Source organism: Bison bison, unplaced genomic scaffold, assembly GCF_000754665.1.
Source record: "Bison bison bison isolate TAMUID 2011002044 unplaced genomic scaffold, Bison_UMD1.0 scf7180017864166, whole genome shotgun sequence".
Classification (NCBI taxonomy): Eukaryota; Metazoa; Chordata; class Mammalia; order Artiodactyla; family Bovidae; genus Bison; species Bison bison.
Window position 1 is genome coordinate 1,038,456 of NW_011494738.1, and position 22,028 is coordinate 1,060,483.

General features: G+C 33.6%; 1 protein-coding gene across 4 annotated transcripts in view; it reads left to right on the forward strand.

Annotated features, from left to right (window-relative positions):
• CCDC88A (coiled-coil domain containing 88A) overlaps positions 1–20,343 on the forward strand; it is a 120,821-nt gene extending 100,478 nt beyond the window's left edge. Inside the window, exons 23-33 of one of the 4 annotated variants that reach the window (XM_010841662.1) lie at positions 1,050–1,195; positions 2,315–2,407; positions 2,536–2,750; positions 6,265–6,348; positions 7,319–7,522; positions 8,115–8,186; positions 9,176–9,256; positions 11,402–11,661; positions 11,865–12,327; positions 16,409–16,509; positions 17,225–20,343. In XM_010841662.1, coding sequence (XP_010839964.1) covers positions 1,050–1,195; positions 2,315–2,407; positions 2,536–2,750; positions 6,265–6,348; positions 7,319–7,522; positions 8,115–8,186; positions 9,176–9,256; positions 11,402–11,661; positions 11,865–12,327; positions 16,409–16,473 — 1,683 coding nt within the window. In that variant the 3' untranslated portion in view covers positions 16,474–16,509; positions 17,225–20,343. The remainder of the gene's footprint in view (positions 1–1,049; positions 1,196–2,314; positions 2,408–2,535; positions 2,751–6,264; positions 6,349–7,318; positions 7,523–8,114; positions 8,187–9,175; positions 9,257–11,401; positions 11,662–11,864; positions 12,328–16,408; positions 16,510–17,224) is intronic. The other 3 variants (XM_010841663.1, XM_010841664.1, XM_010841665.1) reach the window with 3 other exon arrangements.
• Positions 20,344–22,028: the final 1,685 nt, after the last annotated feature.

Here is a 22,028-nt window from a genome sequence, read left to right on the forward strand (position 1 = left end):
TCGAAGATAAGGTGTCCATATGTGCGTGGATTTATCTCTGGGCTTTCTATTTTGTTCCATTGATCTATATTTCTGTCTTTGTGCCAGTACCATACTGTCTTGATAACTGTGGCTTTATTTGCTTATTTCTACCTTCTGAAAGTTTTCAGGTTTTTGTCTTTTTTTTTTGTTTGTTTTGAGAAGGGGTTGTTGTTGGCTTTTTAAAAAAAAAATACAGAGCTCTAAAAAAAAATCCAAACTTGCTGAATTCTAATGCTAGAACTCAGAAATCTTTATTATAAAAATATATTCTACAAGTGACATTAAATTTTGACAATCATTGCTTTGGGCTTTCTGACTTCTGCTGGAACCTCTGGCCTGAGACATATTTCTAGTTTCTGCTAACTACAGAGAAGCAGCTCAATCATGCTGGCAGCCTAACTGCCAGTAATAATCAGTAATATGACCACCCATTTACAATATTACCTGACTCCCTTGGTTCAAGCCATAAAAATTATACACAAACTTTTGAGGTTTCTTGACAACAATGGTTAGAGGAAGAATGTGGTAAAGTACCTACTGTGTGTCATAGGCATGACACCAGCTACTTCACATATATTATTTAATCCTTGCAACAGTCTTGGGGGATGAGAGTTGTTATCTTCAGTTTATAGATGGGTGGAGTAGTTAAGATTTAGAGAATTACTAATTTGTTTAGCATTTTATAGCTATTTAAACAGAAGGCCAGAGATATGTATCTAGCTTTGAACTCTTAAGTCAAAACGGTTGTAAAGACAGCAATGGTTTTGGAAGTAGATAGCTTACTATATGTTAAACCCAGTGTTTCTGAGAATTAAGAAAACATAAATGTCTAGCACATAACCCAGTAGTTTAGATGTCATTATTACTAAAATAATCACTAATTCTAATCAAAGGACAACCATCTGATTGTTCACTGGCAGAAGACTTAAAACTTTGTGAAGTACTTTATATTTTTCAGATGCTTTGGGGGATTTGTGTCAAATGTAAATGTTGGTATTTTAAAAAATAAATGTTTGTGTTTGAAACAGTTGCTAAGCCAACTTAAAGGAAATTTAGAAGAAGAAAATCGACATCTACTAGATCAAATTCAGACATTAATGCTACAGAACAGAACACTATTGGAGCAGAATATGGAAAGCAAGGATCTTTTCCATGTTGAACAAAGACAGTACATGTAGGTACCAAATAATTTTTCACTCTGAAATATTACTCAGGTGGCAGAGAGAATGCAATGTTAATTTTTCCTAATTTTCAACATTATTATTTCAGTATATTTTAATGGTTATGTTCTGGGCAGTATGCTAATAACCAGAAATACTAAAATGAAAACATATAGATCCAGCTCTTAATGATCTATTAATATAAAACAAGAAGTAAAAATAATTTCTATAATGAAGGTATGTTATAGGAAGCCATAGAAATACAGCAAATAGAGGGGCAGAAGTACCTTAGCTTGCAAGAGAAGCTGGACTTTGTAAAGATGATTGAGCTGAGACTTAAAGATTCAGTAGGATTTTGCCTGAGGAGGCATAACAGGCCAAGAGAGCAGCAAATGCAGAGACAAAAGAGGTGTAATGAAACTGTATTATGATTATGATATATGGTCTAAAAGTTAATTTGTCATACTGGAGCAAAATTGTGGAAGGAGGTGTAGCAGAGAAGTGGCTAAACACTCAGGAGCCACTTTACAAAGGTTTTTCTTTGCTGTACAGAGAACTTGCTGAAAAATTTGAGCAGGGATAATATAATCAGATTTGTGCTGTTTGTTTAAATCACTGATGACATTAGAGTATAGATTGAAGGTTTTAAGAATTAGAGACAAGGAATAAGTTTTAAGGTTGTTGAAATAATCTAGTGAAAAATAATTCACAAGCAGTGGTAGTTAAGATCAAGTACAAGAGAGATGTGAAACAATCGACAGAGCTTGATTATTAGTAAATTGTGGTGAAGCTAGTGTATTTATGCATATAATGTTGTTTAATAACTTTAGAAAGATGTTGAGAGAATTCTTTTGTCATGATAATATTGTAATATAGATGATTTCCTTCAGACAAATAAATCCTGTTGAAAATTGAGATTCTAAGTCCTATATCCTTTTATTTAAGTAAGTTGTAAATTAAAAGACAATGAAAAACTTGAAAACAGTTCTGTTGTTACTCCCTATTAAATTCTTAGTTGTCAACTATGGTATCTGTATTTCTTTGTGTTTTGGGGAGAAGTTAGATTATAGAATCCAAATAATATTCATAACTGTACAAAATATGATGTCCTAAATGTAACTTTATTTTTATAGTGATAAGTTAAATGAATTAAGACGACAAAAGGAGAAATTAGAAGAGAAAATTATGGATCAATACAAATTTTATGACCCATCTCCTCCTAGAAGGTACTATTATCCAGTTGGGGTTTGTTTTTTTTTTTTTTCCATTTTGAGGGAAAAAAAGATTCTGATTTTGAGAGGGATTTATATGCTGAATTTTAAACTGATAAGACTTTTAAAAATTACTTTATTAGGAGAGGCAACTGGATTACTCTAAAAATGAGAAAATTGATAAAGTCTAAGAAAGACGTTAATCGGGAACGACAGAAATCACTAACTTTAACACCAACCCGCTCAGACTCCAGTGAAGGATTTCTTCAACTCCCCCATCAAGATAGTCAAGATAGTTCTTCAGTAGGTTCAAACTCTTTAGAAGATGGCCAAACTTTGGGGACCAAGAAAAGCAGCAGTGAGTGCTTAAACTCTTTAAACATTTGTGATCTCTAGAATTGATTTAGACTCCTTACTAAAGATTTCTTTTAAATAGCTTCCACAGTCCTTTGGGATAATGTCTGATGAATGCATTTCTTTTTAACTTCATATGATTTTAAAATTCATTGCATACTGCAGTACTGCATAGCCACGTTATTTTCTTTATTGTGTATTTAGAGAAATACAAAGAGATACCATCATTTGACCAGGAAGGTAAAATAGTATAGAAAGAACAGTGAAATGAGAGCCAGAATACCCCTGCCACTTGCTAGTTCTGTTAATGTGGGCAGGGCTTTTACTTTTGTGTCCTACTTCACAGGGCAATTATGAGGAGCAACTGAGAAATATTCATAAGATTTCATTTTCATAATTATTTGTAACTAAATAGAGTAATAAGGCTTTTTAGAATGAGGTTTTAATCATACTTTGATGGTATCAAATTGGAAAAAAGTTACATTGAGGGGGAGGAAGCAAAGAAAAATAGCTATGAATTGGAAGAGAATGTTTTTCAATGATTTAGAAATAATTGAAGGTTATAAAAGTTATTGAGGGATTGCTTGGTAAAGGTTCAGTTAAAATGGATTTGGAGATACAAGTTTTTGTATAAACTTGTGATTTAATTTTTTTAATTACAAATGTTGAAGTGTAATATCATAATGTGACTTCCACAATTAATACTCTCTTGATTTCATTACTAGTGTGTTTAGCTAAACATTAAGAGCAAAGTAAAAGCCTAAAGAAGAATATTTTAAGAGAAAAGAATCCAGTGGTAGGCCCTTTGAAGATATAGGAGAATTTGACTACTAGCAATGTTCTTATAACATATGTAAACAGGATATTTTGAATCCACTCACACCCTCACCAGAATCACTAAATTTAAAAGCATATATATGTGTGTATGTTTATACATAAGATGTATGTACAAGATAGATACTATATATATGTATACATTTGTATGTAATAATATATACATTTCAATATTACTCTTTAGAAGTAAATAGCAGGCAAAAGCAGCCACTACTTCTCCCAGGGATAGACTCTGTATGGGCAGCTCTCAAAACACTCAAAAAACTGTATAGACATGCTTTTGTCCTCAGGGGAATTATCTATGAAAAGACAGTGTTTTAGAGTGTAAGAGATTAGACATTCATTATAGGCTGTATTTAAGAATACAGCTATAGCACCCTAAGAACTAGAATCCACAAGTAAGCAACAAAAAATCATACACGTACATGAGTACCATATTCATACATGCACACATACAAACATGTTTGTGTTATAAGAAAGTGGTTTAGTTCTATCTGTTCTCATAAAATTAGTCTGGTTTAGATCAAGTTTTCCCTAAAAAGGTGCCAGATGATTCAATTTTATCTACTACCTTTGCATATAAAACATGTTTGTGTTATAAGAAAGTGGTTTAGTTCTATCTGTTCTCATAAGATTAGTCTGGTTTAGATCAAGTTTTCCCTAAAAAGGTGCCAGATGATTCAATTTTATCTACTACCTTTGGATATAAAATATCTGGCATCTGATTTAATGAGAAATGGTCATGGGTATATATAATTTTTTTAATTAAAGGAAGATAATTCAAGTAGGAGAATATATATAAGAAAGGTACAACAGTCTTTTTTAAGGTCATCTTAAATTCTCAGTCTGTCATTCCTTCATACTCTATGCTGGAAACATCCAGAGTAAAAATCAGAAGGAAGTAATACTCTTCTTTCCAGCAGTTATTCAGTTTTAGAATTTTAAAAATAAGCAGAAAACCCCACCATTCTAATGTTCCCATAATTTCAATATAGTTTGGGAAGCGAACATTGTATGTCTACAAACTAATTGCCATAAGAATGATCACTTTCCACCACTGGCAAATATAAAACTCCTCTTATCCTTTCCATTTGGAAGAGTGTCAGTAAAGCAGTCTATGGAAAACAGTTGAAAACAGAAAAAGAAAGTATCTAAACAAGACATGTGCATGTTGCAACCATTCAGCTTTGTTTTAGCTAAGTGTCCATTTTTACATTGCTTTCAGTTCATTTCTTTTTAATCATTGAAAACAGCTGTGTTTTCCGAGCTAGAAACAAAAAGTTTAAATGAGTCATGACTATTCTTAATAGCAATCAAATAAGTAAGTTAAAAAGCTGTATGTCTGCATTCTCCTTAATGAGTGATACTTGTCAGTTTGTCAAAAGAGCTTCTTATTATTTATAAGATAAGAGCAAACCGTAAGAAAGAGCCTAGTTATTAAGGCTGTATGCAATATGCTTTTAAATCTTAATGTGAGTTTTTTCCCTGCCTCTTAAATTGCAGCTCCAAAGAGGTATAATAATATTTTCCATTAAAATCTTATTAAAGTATAGCTTAAGAATGTTACTCTAGTGAACATTTAAATTTTTATGTTAATGACTCCTACTGTAGTTATAATCCTAATTTTCATTCATATATTGATAATTTCCCTGTGTCGTGCTATGATTGTTTTAAATAAACTGACTCCCAAAGCCCTTCAAAATATCTAAAAATGTTATAAATACATAATTTTCTATCATTTTTGCTTGCTTTTTAGGATGCCTCCTTATTTTTTAGGCTATCAGAGCTTAAAAGCTACTATCAAAATACTTCTGTTTTTTCTTCCAGCCAATCTTTTGCAAAATGAAATTAATATAATTGCTCATGCCATCTTTTGAAAGATTTGTCTTAGAAGAATATATATTTCTGTGGTGCTTCTAAATAATGCATCAGAGTTCAGTTTAAACCAAGAAGTAGTTTCCTATTTTCTTTGTTAACATTTAAAGAAATAATGAGAGTTTTAAAAGTTTCTTTAGGTTATTTTAGACATCCTGGAACACCTTAGTTTTTGTTGAGGTATTTTGCTAAAATACAGGATGTACATTTTCCTAAATTATTTTTTTCCAAAATAAAACCTTATAATTTAAAAAGTTAAAGAAAATGGGGACTTCCTGGTGGTCCAGTGGTTCAGACTCCATGTGCTTCCACTGTAGGCAGCACAGGTGCGATCCTTGGTTGGGGAATGAAGATCCCACATGCCACTTGGCATGACAGAAAGCAGAGTTAAAACAGAGGCGTGAAAAGCCTTCTACATTTTCATCACATACGCTCCCTGGTCCACCAAGAGTGGCCCTAGTAATATAGGTCTATCTGTCTTTACAACTTAACTAGAAAAATTGTTCCTTCAGTAAGTAGTTCTTATCATTTCCTGTATTTATAGGACTTCAGTCAGTCCAGGTTTTCTAAGTATATGTTTTTCACCATTGTCTTCAGTGCTTTCCCAAGTATTTTAAAGTATCAAAGTACGTATTTCATATTTCATAATCACTCAGCAGCACGAGAATAATAGCTGTAGTGTACCTTACATAGCTGAAACTCAGACATTCATTTCTGTCCTTAATTTCAACATTTAACTCCCATCTGTTCTTTTCCCTTTTTTCTTTCATTTTTCTGTTTCTGTTTTTTCTCATGCTCTGACATTAAAGTGGTTGCACTGAAAAGACTGCCCTTTTTGAGGAACAGACCGAAGGATAAAGACAAAATGAAGGCCTGCTACCGTCGTTCCATGTGTAAGACTTTATGACAGTTCAGCTTCTTTCAAATGACTACACTGGCTTCCATTACTAATTTTCACTAACCATTCTCTGGACTGTGCCAATTTTCTTATTTTGCAAAGTGCAGTCTTCCTGTAACCCATGGAGCTGGAAGAATTTTTTTTTTCAAAACTGGCACTGAATCTGCATTATATGTATGTTCATTTATACATATACATGCATATGTTTAGTCATACATGTAATATACTTATAAATTTCCAGTGCTTTCTAAAAGTTGGCAGAAAAAAAACTTTAATTTTATATGCCATAAAGATTTCTTCCCAAAGAAATTTGCTTAAAGAAAATATAACAAAACCTTTAGCATTAGGTATTTATTTTCTTAATGAACTAGGATTAAATAAATAAATAAAATGGCCTGTAATCCTTGAAAATGTTTGTCATTCTTTATATACTGATACTCTGGTTTTTCTTTTTTTAAGTGGAATGGGTAATTAATCGCATTAAATGTCTGTCACTGGATATCCTCTCTTTCAGGTTTTTATTGACTGGTATACTTATTTGATTCATAAAATGAATAATTTCTTCAGTAACCTGCTCTGACCAAGGACTCTTTATCATTTTCAGTAGTGATGCTGTAAAGAATTGCTCTCCATCTTACCTTTATTCATTCCATTTTTGTCACCACAAAACCACATTTTGAAGGCTTCTAATTACATTGCACATCACTGCTCAAAAGGCAGTTGTACTGAGTAAAATTCCTTTTCCTACCTCTAAAGGGGGTGGAGGGTGATAAAATTATTTACTGAAGTTTATCAAGCTTTGGCCTCCTCATTTCATACAGCTAAATGCATGTCATAATTCAAATGACCTTGTGGTTAGTTTTTTATTTCACTTACATTAATCCATAGACAATAATCAATACAAAATAGAAATAAGAGCAAGTACATTAACCATGCTGATTCATTTGCTTTCATTTGCATCCCAGCCATGAATGACCTGGTGCAGTCCATGGTCCTAGCAGGAGGACAGTGGACAGGTAGTACTGAGAATTTGGAGGTTCCTGATGATATTTCAACGGGTAAAAGGAGAAAAGAATTGGGAGCTATGGCCTTCTCTACTACAGCCATCAACTTTTCAACTGTCAACTCTTCTACAGGCTTCAGATCCAAGCAGTTGGTTAATAATAAAGGTATAGGCCGTCTGCTATTTGCACTGTGGTGTAACTGTTGGCAACAGGAATTTTTATTTGACTTTCGATGTTTACTTTTTTTGACAGCAGCAACCTGAAATAATTATCAAAACAGTCTGGATTTAATCTGAGAGAATTTTCAAATCATTTCAAAAATTTAAAACATCATACAGATAACTACATCTTTCCTAGGTCTTTCATAATAAACAGCTAATGAACTAACAAGAAATGGAAATGTAAACCAAGTAAAAGAAAGAAAAGGAGAGAGTGATAGAAGCTTTAAAACAAACAAACAAAAAACCTAGAAACACTACAACATCAGGGAACCACACAGAACAACCCAGGCTCTTGCTTCACTTTGCAGGGTCACAGGGAGGTTGTTTCAGTGCTTCTGGTATTTTCCTTAAGCAAGTCAACTCACATCAGAGTTACTCTGTTTCTTACTCCTATTCCAGTTTCTGATTGAGTATATGAAATATGTTAAATCAAGATGCACTGTACATGATTTAAAAATTTCCATATTCTGCATAAATAAAATGTTACAATTTTTTTTGTTAAAAAAATTTTATATCCATTCTACTATTTTACATAGATACTACATCCTTTGAAGACGTAAGTCCACAAGGTATTAGTGATGATTCTAGTACGGGATCAAGAGTTCATGGTAAGATATGAACTTTATTTAGCAAGTACATATTACATACAGAATGAGAATGCTAAGACTCTTGCATTGACCTCATGAATGTGGCATTGCCAGCAAGCATGTTTTCTCTAACCTGCATCTCATAGCTCCTTCTGCCATTTCTTCAAACCTAATACTCCCTTTTTCCTTTTATAAGGTTATTACTTCATCTAAATAGTCTGTCTCTACTTTAGTCAAGGTCATATATAAAGTATGTCTACACAATGCTTAAAGGTAATTTTGTTGCCATTTTGGCATAAAGTTATTAGAGATAATTTCATATTTCGTTTTAAAAATACTTACTCTGGTAAAGGACAGACTCTAAGAAACCACATTTTCTGCAGTGTTGAGCATTTCAGTTTTTAGTTTCTGACTGGAACGTCTTCTCTTACCAAACTAAATTATTAACCAAAAAAAGGAAAAGGAATGAATTTATATGTAAAGAAATACGTTAAAGAAATTTCATATGTGAGCAGGATTTTAGGAAGCAGGGTGGGGCCGTGTTAACGGTGCAGTTGTTTCCCTTGTATGGATAGGAATACAAGACATTAACTCTGCAGATGCTTATATTCCTCCTGTTCGTGGCATCTCTGCAATGTGCAGGGTTCCTTGTCTGATCTTTTGTGACCTAATCACTAGCTTTTTTTTTTTTTCCTTTGGGGACATGTCATTTTGTTCAACTACAACAGTCCTGTTATCCGTCTAGAAATCCATTTCCAAATGTATTATTCACTTTATCTTCTTTTGTTTGAATCTCAGCTGTTGTCTCAGAAGTGTCCTGTTCTCAATTGTTTAACTGAACTATCTGGAAATGCCTTTGCTCGCTAGTCTATAAGACTCAACTCTGTGTGGGCATGCTCAGTCTGTGAAAGTATGCATGATTGCTTCCTCAAAGCATTCTGTAATCAGAATGTAAAGTTCAGTGTCTTCAGCTGCAAGTTTTATCACTGTCTCCTGATTTTTTCATTTAGCTTCGAGACCAGCCAGCCTTGATAGTGGCAGAACATCCACTAGCAATAGCAATAATAATGCTTCACTCCATGAAGTCAAAGGTATGCTGTAGGTAAATTTACTAATATGCTCCATCCATTTCCAGATTTGTGAAAAAGTGGGAAATTGATTAAGTTTCTGGGTAAAATGAAATCCAAATCATCTGTGTTTGGAACATAGTTCCTTGGAATATTTTATGCTTTTCACATTGTAGTACAAATGTATTTCAATGTGTACAAATGTAAAAACAGGAGCAGTTATTTTAGTTTCCATTTTTCATCTTCACAGGTAAAATCTTTTTCTTGTTATCTTTCTATTTCAAAAGTATCTGTAAGTTCTTACTTTCTTACATTTTGTCTTTGTCATGAAAATGGTTGGCCTTAATTTTCTCATGATACTTGTACACTGAACTCACAGAAAGTGTTTTAGAAATACTTTTAGCTTTGTTTATCCACGAAATAAGGAGGAATATATTTTTTTAATTTGAGAAGACAATTGTGTTTGAGTGTAACAAGTGCCAAATGGATGCATATATCTCATATAAAGAAAAAATTAGTTCAAGATACCTTTTTAATGTGCATTCCAAGCTGAAATTTTATGTGAATGTCTGGAAGTATCAACTGATACCTTTTTTCTTAAAGGTATACTGCCTACTCAAATTCTGGAATTATTTAATAGATTATAAAAGTTTGTTAAAGTAGTTATTTTCTACAGAATTGTTAAATTATAATGAGTGCATTTGTTCTATTGCTTTTCTGTATTATAGAATAATTTTGTCTCAGTTATAATTTTAATACTTGTTGCAATGATCTGAAAATCTGATTTCAAGTGATTATTTTTTCATGTTTATAATCATGTTCTTATATCCTTTAGAAAAATATTACCTGAAGTGTGAAGAAGCCTTTTCTGATTTGAAATTTTAAGAAAATTTTTTTCCTACAAAATGTTACATAGTTTGAGCCAAAATCTTTCATGACCCACTTTATTCTCTGTGATTAGGAAACCGTGGAAAGTTGCGTTTTCCATCTTGATGCTTCTACACAGTTTGCAATTGATCAAAATGAATAAGCACTTTTAAGGAATAGCATAAACTTTGGGGAGCTTTTTTCCAGAACTAGTAACTTGCATTCTTTATCATTGTTCAGCCTCAACTGAGTGTTTAAAGCTATCATACTGACAGTGGAAAGCAGGGAGAATCAGATTTTTCAGACATTAAATAAAGAATGAGATACTACATACTTGATTTTTACTGGAATTTTCTAAGTTAATTATGTCGTGTCTCCATTTGACTTTCCTTAGATGCTTGCTATTTAAATTTTAAAAAATTTTCTTAAGATTATTTTTTTACTTTTTATTGTTAGTTGGAGGATAATGGCTTTGCAGTGTTGTGTTGGTTTCTGCCATACATCAGCATGAATCGGCCATAGATAGACATACGTTCGTTCCCTCCCTCTTGAATCTCCCTTCCACCTTCCACCCCTCTAGGTTATCACACTCTTTAAGGTTATTCATTTAGAATGAACAGAGAAGCCTTCAAATAAGGAACATAGACTTCATAGAAAGTCAAAGAATTAGAATTATTAGTGTTTGGTTTTAACATTCTCAATTTAAAATTCATATAATCATATTTTGGGCTTCCCTGGTGGCTCAGTGGTAAAGAATCTGCCTGCCAATGCAGGAGATCTAAGGGTCAAGAAGATCCCTTAGAGAAGGAAATGGCAGCCCACTTCAGAATTCTTGCCTGGAAACCCCATGGAGAGAGGAACCTGGTGGGCTACAGTCCATGGGGTCACAAAAGAGTCAGACGTGACTTCCTGACTAAAACAACAACAAAATTTTTTTTAACAATTATAAGGTGTTTTACAGTTTTTTAACCTGAAATTTTAAAAATGTATTACTGCCTTGTTTATTGATTCATTTACTCATCAAATGTATTGAGTGCCTGATGTATATGTTCAGGTTCTGGGTCTGGTGGTGAAAGCAAGTGTTTGCCCTTGTGGAGCTTACAGTATTTGTCATCGTGACAAATAAGGAAGCGTGCTGTGGTAGACAGTTTTTAGACTGATGAAAGATTAACGTATTTCTGAATAAAGCTTGGAAAGTCATTTTGGCTATTCATAAGAATCCAGTCAATAAATTATCAGAACTTACATAGTATTAATCCTGTGTCTATTATTGAACTTTTAACACACCATTTACTCTTAAAGCAGGTGCAGTTAATATCCAGAGCAGGCCACCAAGCCACAGCAGTGGGGAATTTAGCCTGCTTCATGAGCACGAGGCGTGGTCCAGCAGCGGTAGCAGTCCAGTCCAGTACTTGAAAAGACAGACCAGATCAAGCCCAGCGCTCCAGCACAGAACTCAAGAGAGTCGGGCACATCATAAGACCAAAACTGGTTCCCCTGGAAGTGAAGTTGTTACTCTACAACAGTTTTTGGAAGAAAGCAACAAGCTTACCTCAATGCAGGTTGGTTTTATCTATGGTGACCTTAATTTAGATGACACTATAAGTTAAATTTCTATGGTTGAACTTTAGAGCCTTTTTTTTTTTTTTAAAGTTAAGGAGTGTTTAGAGACATTAGCAATTTTTTATAGTCTACCATATCAGGAAAGCAAAAGTAAGGCTGTATTCACTAATCTGCTTTGATTTTTTTTTTTTTTTTTTAACAGCTAAAGCCCTCAAGTCAAGAGAATCTTTTAGATGAAGTAATGAAAAGTTTGTCTGTCTCTTCTGACTTTTTGGGAAAAAACAAACCAGTTAGCTGTGGTCTGGCCAGGTCAGTAAGTGGAAAAACTCCAGGAGACTTCCATGATAGACGGACAACTAAGCCTGAACAGTTTGTGAGATCTGGTCCTCAAAAGGCTGAAGATGCCTGTTTCATGAGTTCTTCAGGAAAGCCTACACGAGGCGCTCAAGGAAAGATAAAATTAATAAAAGAAACTTCTCTGTCACGACAATCAAAAGATAGTAATCCCTATGCCACTTTACCTCGTGCAAGCAGTGTTATCTCTACTGCCGAAGGAACTACTCGAAGGACAAGCATCCATGACTTTTTGACCAAGGACAGTAGACTACCTATGTCAGTTGATTCACCACCAGCTACTGCTGATAGCAGCATCACTGCGACATCTAGTGAGTACTGTTTACACCAGTGGTCCTCTCATACACTTCACAGTCCGACATCTGCTCTAGGTTCTCAAGCACAAAATTATTTAGCTACAGACAAGCCCCAGTCTCCACATACCCAGGCCAGAAACTCAAGAACTGAAAGGTCACATCTTCTAAATCAAACTTTTGCCATGATTAATATGTCTAATGATGCATTTGGAAGATCAGCTACAGATAGCCTAGAATCCTTTACTGTGGCTCATCCAGCTCAGCCATTTTTATCCCTGAATACAGAATTAGTTAGTAACATAAGTGGGTTACCTCCCAGACCAGTCACCAGAGTAACTGACCAGGCTTCTGCTTCTTTGGAAAAAACCGCTCAGAAAGATAATGAGCAGTTTTCTGATCATCAGAGCCACGGTAGCATTAATCCACAATCCTCTGTAGACAATAGTAATCTTACCACTCCTGCATGCCTCTATCCTGATGACACAGAAGCTGCATTGTTGGTTTCTGAGGATAATCAAACGGTTTGGTATGAATATGGTTGTGTATGATCAAACCTGCACAATGTAATACTGGTGTCATTTGATACACACTATGCTTCTCTAATCTGATTTGAAGAGCTGCTGTTGAAAAGAATCATTTGACTAGGTTTATATTTTTATTTTTAAGTTGTGGCATAGTGTTCAAGTGTACATTGTGGCATGTATATAAATACGATTATGTAACCACAGCAAAGCCTGCATGAACTATTAATTACATTGTACATTTTCTGCATGACTTCAAGAACCTTAACAATACATGCTCCTCTTTCACATTTCTTGTCCCCAATAAGAGATTGTTACTTTGATACCTGGAAGCATGTTAAAATGGTTGCATGCTATAATTACTAAGAAGGCATTTCCAAGTCACATTTGTTGATTCCAAAAAAGAATGCTCATTGTCCCTTTTGCTCCCCTTTCCCTCTCTCCCTCTCTCTTGTCCTTTCCTTTTTTTCCCCAAAACATGCAATTCATATTGTACATGTACAGTATTAGTAAGGAAAATATGTTAAAAAGATGTCATTTTCTTTTCCCATTTAATTTTGCCTTCTGCCCTGCTGTTTTATTTTCAAAGAAATAGTTAATAAGTCAACACTTTACATAAAAAATATTAACTACTGCCCATATTTATAAAATTGTTCAGATTTAAAATGTTAATACTCATAAATTTAGTGTAATTTGAAAAAAAAAAAACATTGAACTTAAATGTGACTTATACAGTGACAAGGAGCATTTATAGTCTATTTCTTCCCTGCACTTTTCTTCATTTGATAAACAGAAGAGTTCAAGTACTATCTTTCTTTCAGGATGACTTTTTTACTTGGAATCAGTTAACACAGTAGTTTTTTCAGGGGTTTTTTATTGTAGAATCAAAGAGAAATAAAGCAAATCATACTCAGTGTGTGGGAAATTTGCATTTTTACTTCTCTTTTAAAAGGGTAGTAAGTTTACTGAGTAGTGAAGATTGTTACTTAAATAATTCTATAATTTATTGCTAAGTTACATATGTCCTAAAAACAGAATTTTCTAAAATGAGTACATTGTGCTAAAATAAAATGTAAAATTAGTGTTTATAACCATATAAACAAACAGACATGTTTCTAGTAGAAAAAATTTTAAAACTAAGAATAATTGTACCCTCTTAGCTAAAAAATAATCATAAAAGATAGAGAAAATATTTGCTAACTCTGATTCATGTCATAAACTTTAAAATTATCTTCCTGTGGTCATAGCATTTTAAAACAGAATCAGCCAAAATTGAGTTTCTAACTTCCAGAATAAAACAACAAAAAAGAAAGCCCCAAGAAACCCATAACCCTGACTCACTCACTTCTGGAGAAGTATACCTTAGCTCTATCTCTGAAATGTTTTTGCTCTCTTGATTCAGCCTAAATATCACTGACAGTAATGCAGCCTGGCATCTAGAAAAAATGATTTGAAATGTAACTTAATAAACAAGGAGAAAATTATTATTTTACATGTGTTGTTATAGTAAATTATTATTGTTATTCATTGGGCCAGAGAAAGTTTCTAAAGAATCTTTGCTTAATGAAATGTGTGACCCGGGAATTCGCTGGCAGTGCAGTGGTTAGGACTCTGCAGTTTCGCTGCTGAGGACCTGTGTTCAATCCCTGGTCACAGAATTAAGACCCTGCAAGCCACACAGCACGGGCAAACATTTTTTAAAGAAAAAAGGAAACGAAAAGAAGGAAATTTGTATCCTTTGTAAATTGCCCTATTCTCTTGTACTTACACAAGATCATTTCAGGCCTAGGCCCCTTCTGTTTATATCTTTGACCATACTTCTTTTCTCACAGCCAGCTCTTACTAAAAATGCTTCCAATGCGTTGGTTTCACTTCAGATCGAATAAATCTTTTGCCTTTTACTTAAAAAAAAAAAAAAAAAAGCTTCCAGTGCAGATCATCAAATAAACAATCAGAAATTTTCTTATTTTTAGTACCACTTTAATATATTTTATCTACATGAAAACATCAATCCATTTATCGCTTATTTCACAATTAGTCCTAACATTTAAAATATTTTTGGTGTCCCTTTTCTTTCTTCATAACCTGATAATAAGACTTTTTAAAAAGATTATTTATTAAAATACATTGAGAAATTATATGCTACTATATGGTAAACACTGATTATTTTACAATGTTAGACTTATAGGAAAGAAGCATTTCTAACCCAGATGACTGTAGTAACATATACAGCATGTTTTCCAAAAGAACATATACGTTGTGCATGTAAGACAGAGAGATACATACCATGTCCATGTGTCTTGAGGATTGTCAGAGAGTATAGGTGATATTTCCTCCAGAAACTGTCACCAGGTGTAAGGTCATAAAATTCCCTTAAAACACTATTTTACCAGTGTTTCTTGATAGCACTTGAAATCACATTTTTAGCAGTGATAAGAGCCTTAGAAATTGTATAGAGCTAGTGTTTCCCAAACTCTTAAAAAAATCAACATAATACCTTCTATAAATGAAATCTTACAAGATGCCCCAATTAAAAAAAAAAAATTATTTTCCAAAGTGAAGCAGCTCTGACTTGGTTGAATAACTGTACTTTTTTCGAGACAGCTCCATATTCTCCAACTTCACAGAGGATTACAGGCATACCTCGTTTTATTGTGCTTTCTTACACTTCACAAATATTGTGGGGTTTTTACCCAACAAACTGAAGGTTTGTGGCAGTTCTGTCAGACAAGCCTATCAGTGCCAGTATTCCAACAGTATTTGCTCACTTCATGTCTCTGTCACATTTTGGGAGTTCTCAGAATATTTCTAACTTTCTCATTATTGTTATATTTGTTATGGTGATCGGTGATCTTTGATGTTACTATTGCAAAAAAAATTATGATTTTGCTAAAGGCTCAGATAATGGATAGCTCTTTTTAGCAATAAAGTATTTTGTACTTAAGATATGTACATTGTTATTTACATGCATTGGGAAACTAAAAATTCATGTGACTCGCTTTATTGCAAAATTCACTTTATTATAGTAGTCTGGAACCAAACCTGCCATTATCTCCGAGGTATGCCTGTATTAGTACCCTAATTTTAGATGAAATTGAGTAGCTTTCATACTCCTGGCTTAGGTTTCTAGAAATGATACCCTTATTATTTGTGGCATTGTAAATTCATGTTAGGCTTTGGGTCCCCTTTGACCAGAGTAGTTATAACTCTAACAGTGTAAGTAGATATATTTTCCTACAAAGTAAGCCTCAAGGCCTGGTTTTCTTATTAATACAAATATTTCATTGTTGATGTTTCTGCTGCTGCATGCAAGATTATTTTTTACTTTAAAACTGTATGTGACCATTTAGTAAATAAACATCATAAACCTATCAGACACCAAGAGGGCATTATTATTTATAGCTTTTAAAACATGTAAATCAGTCTTTAAGTAGAGATGTCTATCAGATTAATAACATTTCCAGAATTAGATTCTTTCTCCTTGCCCTTCACAATGAGAGCTCTTTAGTTTCTTATCTTCATGAATTGTATGTTTAGCTTTTCATTAAATAACATGAAATGCTTTTCTCCTGCAGATGTGGACAAAGTACAAGAAAACAGAAATTCAAAAAGCAGGTCTAGGGAACAACAAAGCTCCTAATTCTGTAACCCCACTACATGACATGTGGGCCAAGTGGTGAGTTTCTTGCTTAAAATGTAAATGAGATTAATCTCATTTATACAAACTAACTGCATTAAGTATAAGAACAAGTGCACATTGCATTAACAGATGTAAATATTGCTTGCTTCATTCATGATTTTCTGTCTGTCTGATTAGTAAATCAAAATTACGTGATTCCTCAAAGCTTTTGGCCATCAGTGCACGCTCAGTTGTGTCGGACTCTTTGCGACCCCATGGACTGTAGCCCACCAGGCTCCTCTGTCCATGGAATTTTCCAGGCAAGAATACTGGAGTGGGTTGCCTTGCCCTTCTCCAGGGGATCGTCCCAACATAGGATCAAACCCGGGTCTCCCGCATTGCAGGCAGATTCTTTACCATTCGAGCTACCCGGGAAGCCCTTTAGTGCAGGAAAACAATCTTTAAAAATATTTTTTCCCCTCAATTTAAATTTGATTTTACTAATGAATAATGTTTTAGAAATTACTTTTTCAGTTTAAAATCTTTCTAGTAGGAATATAACTTCTGTGCAATGTTCTTGGTAATTGAGGAGAATAAATTAAATGTCTTTTCTATGAAGAGCTGCGTAGACAAATTCTCTGACTCTGTCACTCTTATCCCTGTAAAAGTACCTGGTGCATGCTGTTCTTTTAGTGGTTGCTCTGTATTTTATATCTCTTATCTTCAAACTTTTCTTATATTTTCTTTCTTTCTACTTTCCAACTAAATACAGAGAGAAAAGTGTCCTTCAGTTTCTCAGTGTGAAGCCTTTATTTCTGAAGTAACAAGACACCCAACTATAGGAATCATTTTTTAAAATCTTTAAGGAGACTTAACAATCCTTCGTGACTAGAGCAGGAAAGAAATACAAACCTTCATTCCTTCCTTGAATCAAGGAGCACTACTGGAGTCAACTGCCAAAATTTTTAGAAGGTTTTTATGACTTATTATGTACATTGTACTGTTAAGATCTACTGAATAAAGCATGTTCTCTCGCTAAGGACCAAGTGTTTTAAGGGTTCAAGAAGTACTCCAAGAACAATATACTTCTTTCATCATTTGTTTATGAATTTATCCATGTTTGCTTAATGCTTCTGCTAAGTAGTAGCCTAAGTCTAGCCATTTATATTTAGTTGTGTAAACCTAAATTAAATGCTGTAGTATGCTGTGGAATGTACTATATATCAAGATACAGAGAACATTGTTTAGGCATGTCAGAGCCTTATTTGGTTAGCAGACTGCATGTGTTGGTATTCTCTTATTTTTAAGCCGATTATTTTGATGCACTGCAAAAGAAACTCAGTTTATGAAATAACTGAAAAATCCATGATAGGAGTTATAAAAAAATTTACAGTGATATTAATATTTCCATATTCCCTGCTAAGGAACACTAAGTAATTCATTCACACATGGACCCAAGGTAATTAGAATGTGTTTTTCTGAAACGTTTTTTTTAGTAAGGTGGTTTTCTAGAAAAAGACATTCCCAAGATAAAGCTATTGTGTTTGAACTCATTTCCCTTCTTTAGTGTTGGGTTATGTATGTACGTTTTTTTTAACTTGAGAGCTGACTGTTGCTTAAGAAGTTTTCTTATGGCAAAAATAATGTAAATAATTTACTACGATCCTCATTTTGCCAGGAACTCATTTATTATTAAGGTTATCACTTATTAATACGAATTTTTGGTTTTGTCCTTTATAAGACTACATTAAAGTTGGTAACTGTTATCAGTACTTTTGAAATATTTGTATGCATTTGTTTTACATTTGAAAGAAGCACAAAAAAGTAAATTTAGTTAACCCAGGGAAACATCAATTTTTTTGTAGTTCCAATTTTCTATCACAGTTTTATTTTCTTATGAAATCAAAAATTGCATTGATACATATTAATGCAGATTCATTATTTAACATAAATATATGCATAATCTTAAAGGTCTGAAATGAGAAAGATACTGATTTTTTAATTTTAACAATGTACTTCTTAGGCTCTCACTACCAGCTCTAAAAATCTTTTTGGAATAATTCCATAGTGTGTGGTTTATGAACTGTGTGTTTCATCACTAACCTAGTAGCCATGAGAAATGTGTCTCCCTCTCCCCCTCCTTCCTCATGCCCTTCTCTTTTTTTCCCCTCTTTGGTAGGCCAGTAACAGTGTTGTGTTCATAGTCTACTTTCAGAAAGACCATTAATGAAAAGAAATACGGCATGTATAGTTGAAAAGAAACTGAAATGGAAGTTAGGTTTTGCCACCAAATAATGCTGTAAAGTTAAATCACTTTTAAATTCTTGGATGAAAGGTGCTATGTAAATATAAATACAAAGGATTCTTACTAAGATACAAATATTGCACAACAGACATATTTAAAACCTATTCTCTAGACTGTGAAACATGTCTCCATCATGATTTCCTATATTCAAGTATCAGATTGGTAATGGGCATCGTGGCAGTCTAGAGATGTCTGCATGTAAAAACTGTAAATTCATTTTTAGGTGGATAAATTGAGAGTAAATATAGAAATTATGTTTTAGCTAAATACAATAAGTGTGTAACTTAGATTTATATTAACTAGCATCTAATTTGCACAACTAGGACACATCCCAGGACATTTGCTTCAAGTTGAAATTTAATGAGTAGGAGGTAGTCCAGTGAGGGTGTGTGACACCACAGCTTGATCTCTCCAGGACACTAATATCCTAAAACAGAGACCCTGCTGACTGAAGCAACACATTATTGCTTCAGTTAGAAAATGCTTAAGGGTAGCCTGTAAAGGGCTGACTCAGAAAATGCAGCAAGACAACCAAGAGAACACTTGAGACTGCAAAAAGTAGGCATATTCTCAAATCACATTGATCACCTTTTTCATACCATTTCAAGAAAGGACTAGATAACCACATGAGTATTTTACCATTTCCAAAAGATAGCATCAGAAGCAAACTTAGTAGGAAGTCATGCTTTTCCCTTAAACTACTTCTGCCAAACAAAACCATGTAGCCAACTAGAAAGTACAATAACTGGGGCCACTTTCCTGACTGGCGCCTGACATGATTTTAATTATCTGGCTCTAATCCCCCTTGGAAACTAAAGAATTTATATACAGGGTAATAGCTTCGGCCCAGAGCTCCGATAAAGTGCTTCAGATCTGGCAATGTGGAAATGTTCAGTCCAAGTTTTTGAACTGGTGGTTACCAAAGAGTTCACGAAACAGGTTTGTATGTAGCACCTTTCATGCAAGGCATGGTAAGAGCCTATTTAAAAATCACTGTGCATATTACAGAATTGCAGCCACCTCACAAATGAAGTATTACAGCCTGTACTGTCTTAACAGTTTATGTCAGGAAGTGAAAAAGATATTGTACCAAATCTGGAATTACAATGAGGAGTAATAATGTATGCTAAATAACTTTTGTACTTTAAGTTACTTTTTTGAGAAAAGTGAAGTTTTGTGTTTTTTTTTTCCTGCTACTCTTAGTCCTGAGATGTTTTTTTCTTTAAGCCTTGAATGAATAATACAGACAGAGCCCATTTTATAATATAAACCTTGATGTACAAGTTGAGATATTTGGACAACAGTGAAAATGCCTTAAAAGGAATGCTTATGGATAAAGTTGCACTTATAACACCCTTTAACAAAACCTGATTTTAAATTGTCTTTCTTTTCTAAGGGTTCTCTCTTTCAGTGTTTGCCATTGTACTTATAACTGTTATTAAATACCAAATCAAATAATACAAGAGCTGTAACATTTCCTTTAAAATAACGCTACTGAGAAATCTGGAGTTAAATGGCAAAATGTTTATTACTTGGCTATATTAAAGCCACAGTTGATAACAAAAAATCCAGTTCATAACAAAAAAGACTCCATCATTTGGCTGATCTTTTTTCAAAAACATTTTTCATTTTAGTTTTTAACTTTTATTTCTCCTAAAAAAATTAAGTTGGTTTAACATTCACTTATCAAACTGGTATGAGATGATTTTTATAACAAGTGGTTAGCAATCGCAACATATAATTTAACCAAGTATTATTCTTTCCTTTCTCTTTGCCCTAGAAAACCAATTTTCAGACATAATCTTGTTTACCTCTGTTCTAATCGCGTTGGGATGAGTATGAGAGGTTTTGGGAGAAAGAGGAGTCTATTAGTTTTGTCAATCCCAGAAGTGTCATTACAATAATAGATTATACACATCAGTCTCTTTTCATTTTCACATAGACTTTGGGAGGCATAATGTTAAGATAAGAGATGACTTGTGTCATTGGGCAGGTCAGTCTTTCTGGGCCTATTTTCACTCTAAGGTGAGAATAGTTAGACCAGTGTCCTGAGGTCCTCAGTGTCTTTGATTCTATTCAGTAAACCTTCATTTTATATTCAAAGCAACCTAAATTTCCTCTTTCTTAGAGATATAATACCAAGTAGGCAAAAACCAGTGTAGCATCTCAGAATGTTTTCATTGATGGAAGATATTTCTTACTAACTCATCTAACTTACTAACTCACTCATCTATATTTTATAAAAATTCTGCCATCAGTAGACTTGTAGTCTCTAACCACATATATTGAAAAATGACAAGTTTTTACCTTTGCCTTTCAGTAATGCAAATTGGTACAAATTAAATACAATTTCTCTACCAGAGGCAATTACTGCATGTTCAGTCTTAGGAAGAAACGTTTGTCTCTCAAATATCCGATTGTACTAAAGGAAATGAGAATTTTCCTAAGTCCTCTAGGCTGTTTTGTAGCCTACTCAGACCCTCAATTAGGGTCTTATTTAAGAGAGGTGAAAAAGTATATTAATTTTCCTCACTGTTTTTGAACTAGCTTCTATATGGCAACTGACAATACCTAATCCTGGGTTCTTACACATTTTTGTTTATATGTGTATAAAATTTATCTTACACTTTTTAGATGCATAGTTGAAAAATGAGTCAATTTAATATAGCCTAAAGGACAGAAGAAACTTGTTCAAGCATGTTCAAATTTCTAACCTCTGAACAAAAACTAAACAAATCCTTCTTAATGGCCTCTGTATGTTCTGCGCCTGAGTTAAAATGTAATGTCATTAGTATAATGATTATGGCATATTTTCTATCCCTACTTTGAGGGTTTTTCTAGATTAAGATATTCTAAAGATAGAATTTTATTTAAAAAATTAGCTTATTTTTTCACTGGGGAAAAGCATTGGTTTAAAAACAAACACTCAGTAACAGAAAGGTTTTCCCTTGCCCCCTTGTTTAATTATACTGCTGGGAAATTCTTATTCCTTAATCCTCATTCCCTCGAGATAACTACTATTTACAATTTAATGTCTTCCCGTATTATTTTTTATTTTTTCCCCTGTATGTACACTATCACATGTATAATTTTACATATGCTATTTTTGCAACTGGCTTTTTTTCAAGTATAATAAGATGTAAGACAGTTAATCTTAGATAAATAATCTTAGTTTTGATGTTAATTTATTCTTTTTTGGCCACCCTGCTGCGTGCGGGAATCTCAGTTCCTATGACCAGGCACTGAACCTGGGCCAGGCAGTGAAAGCCTG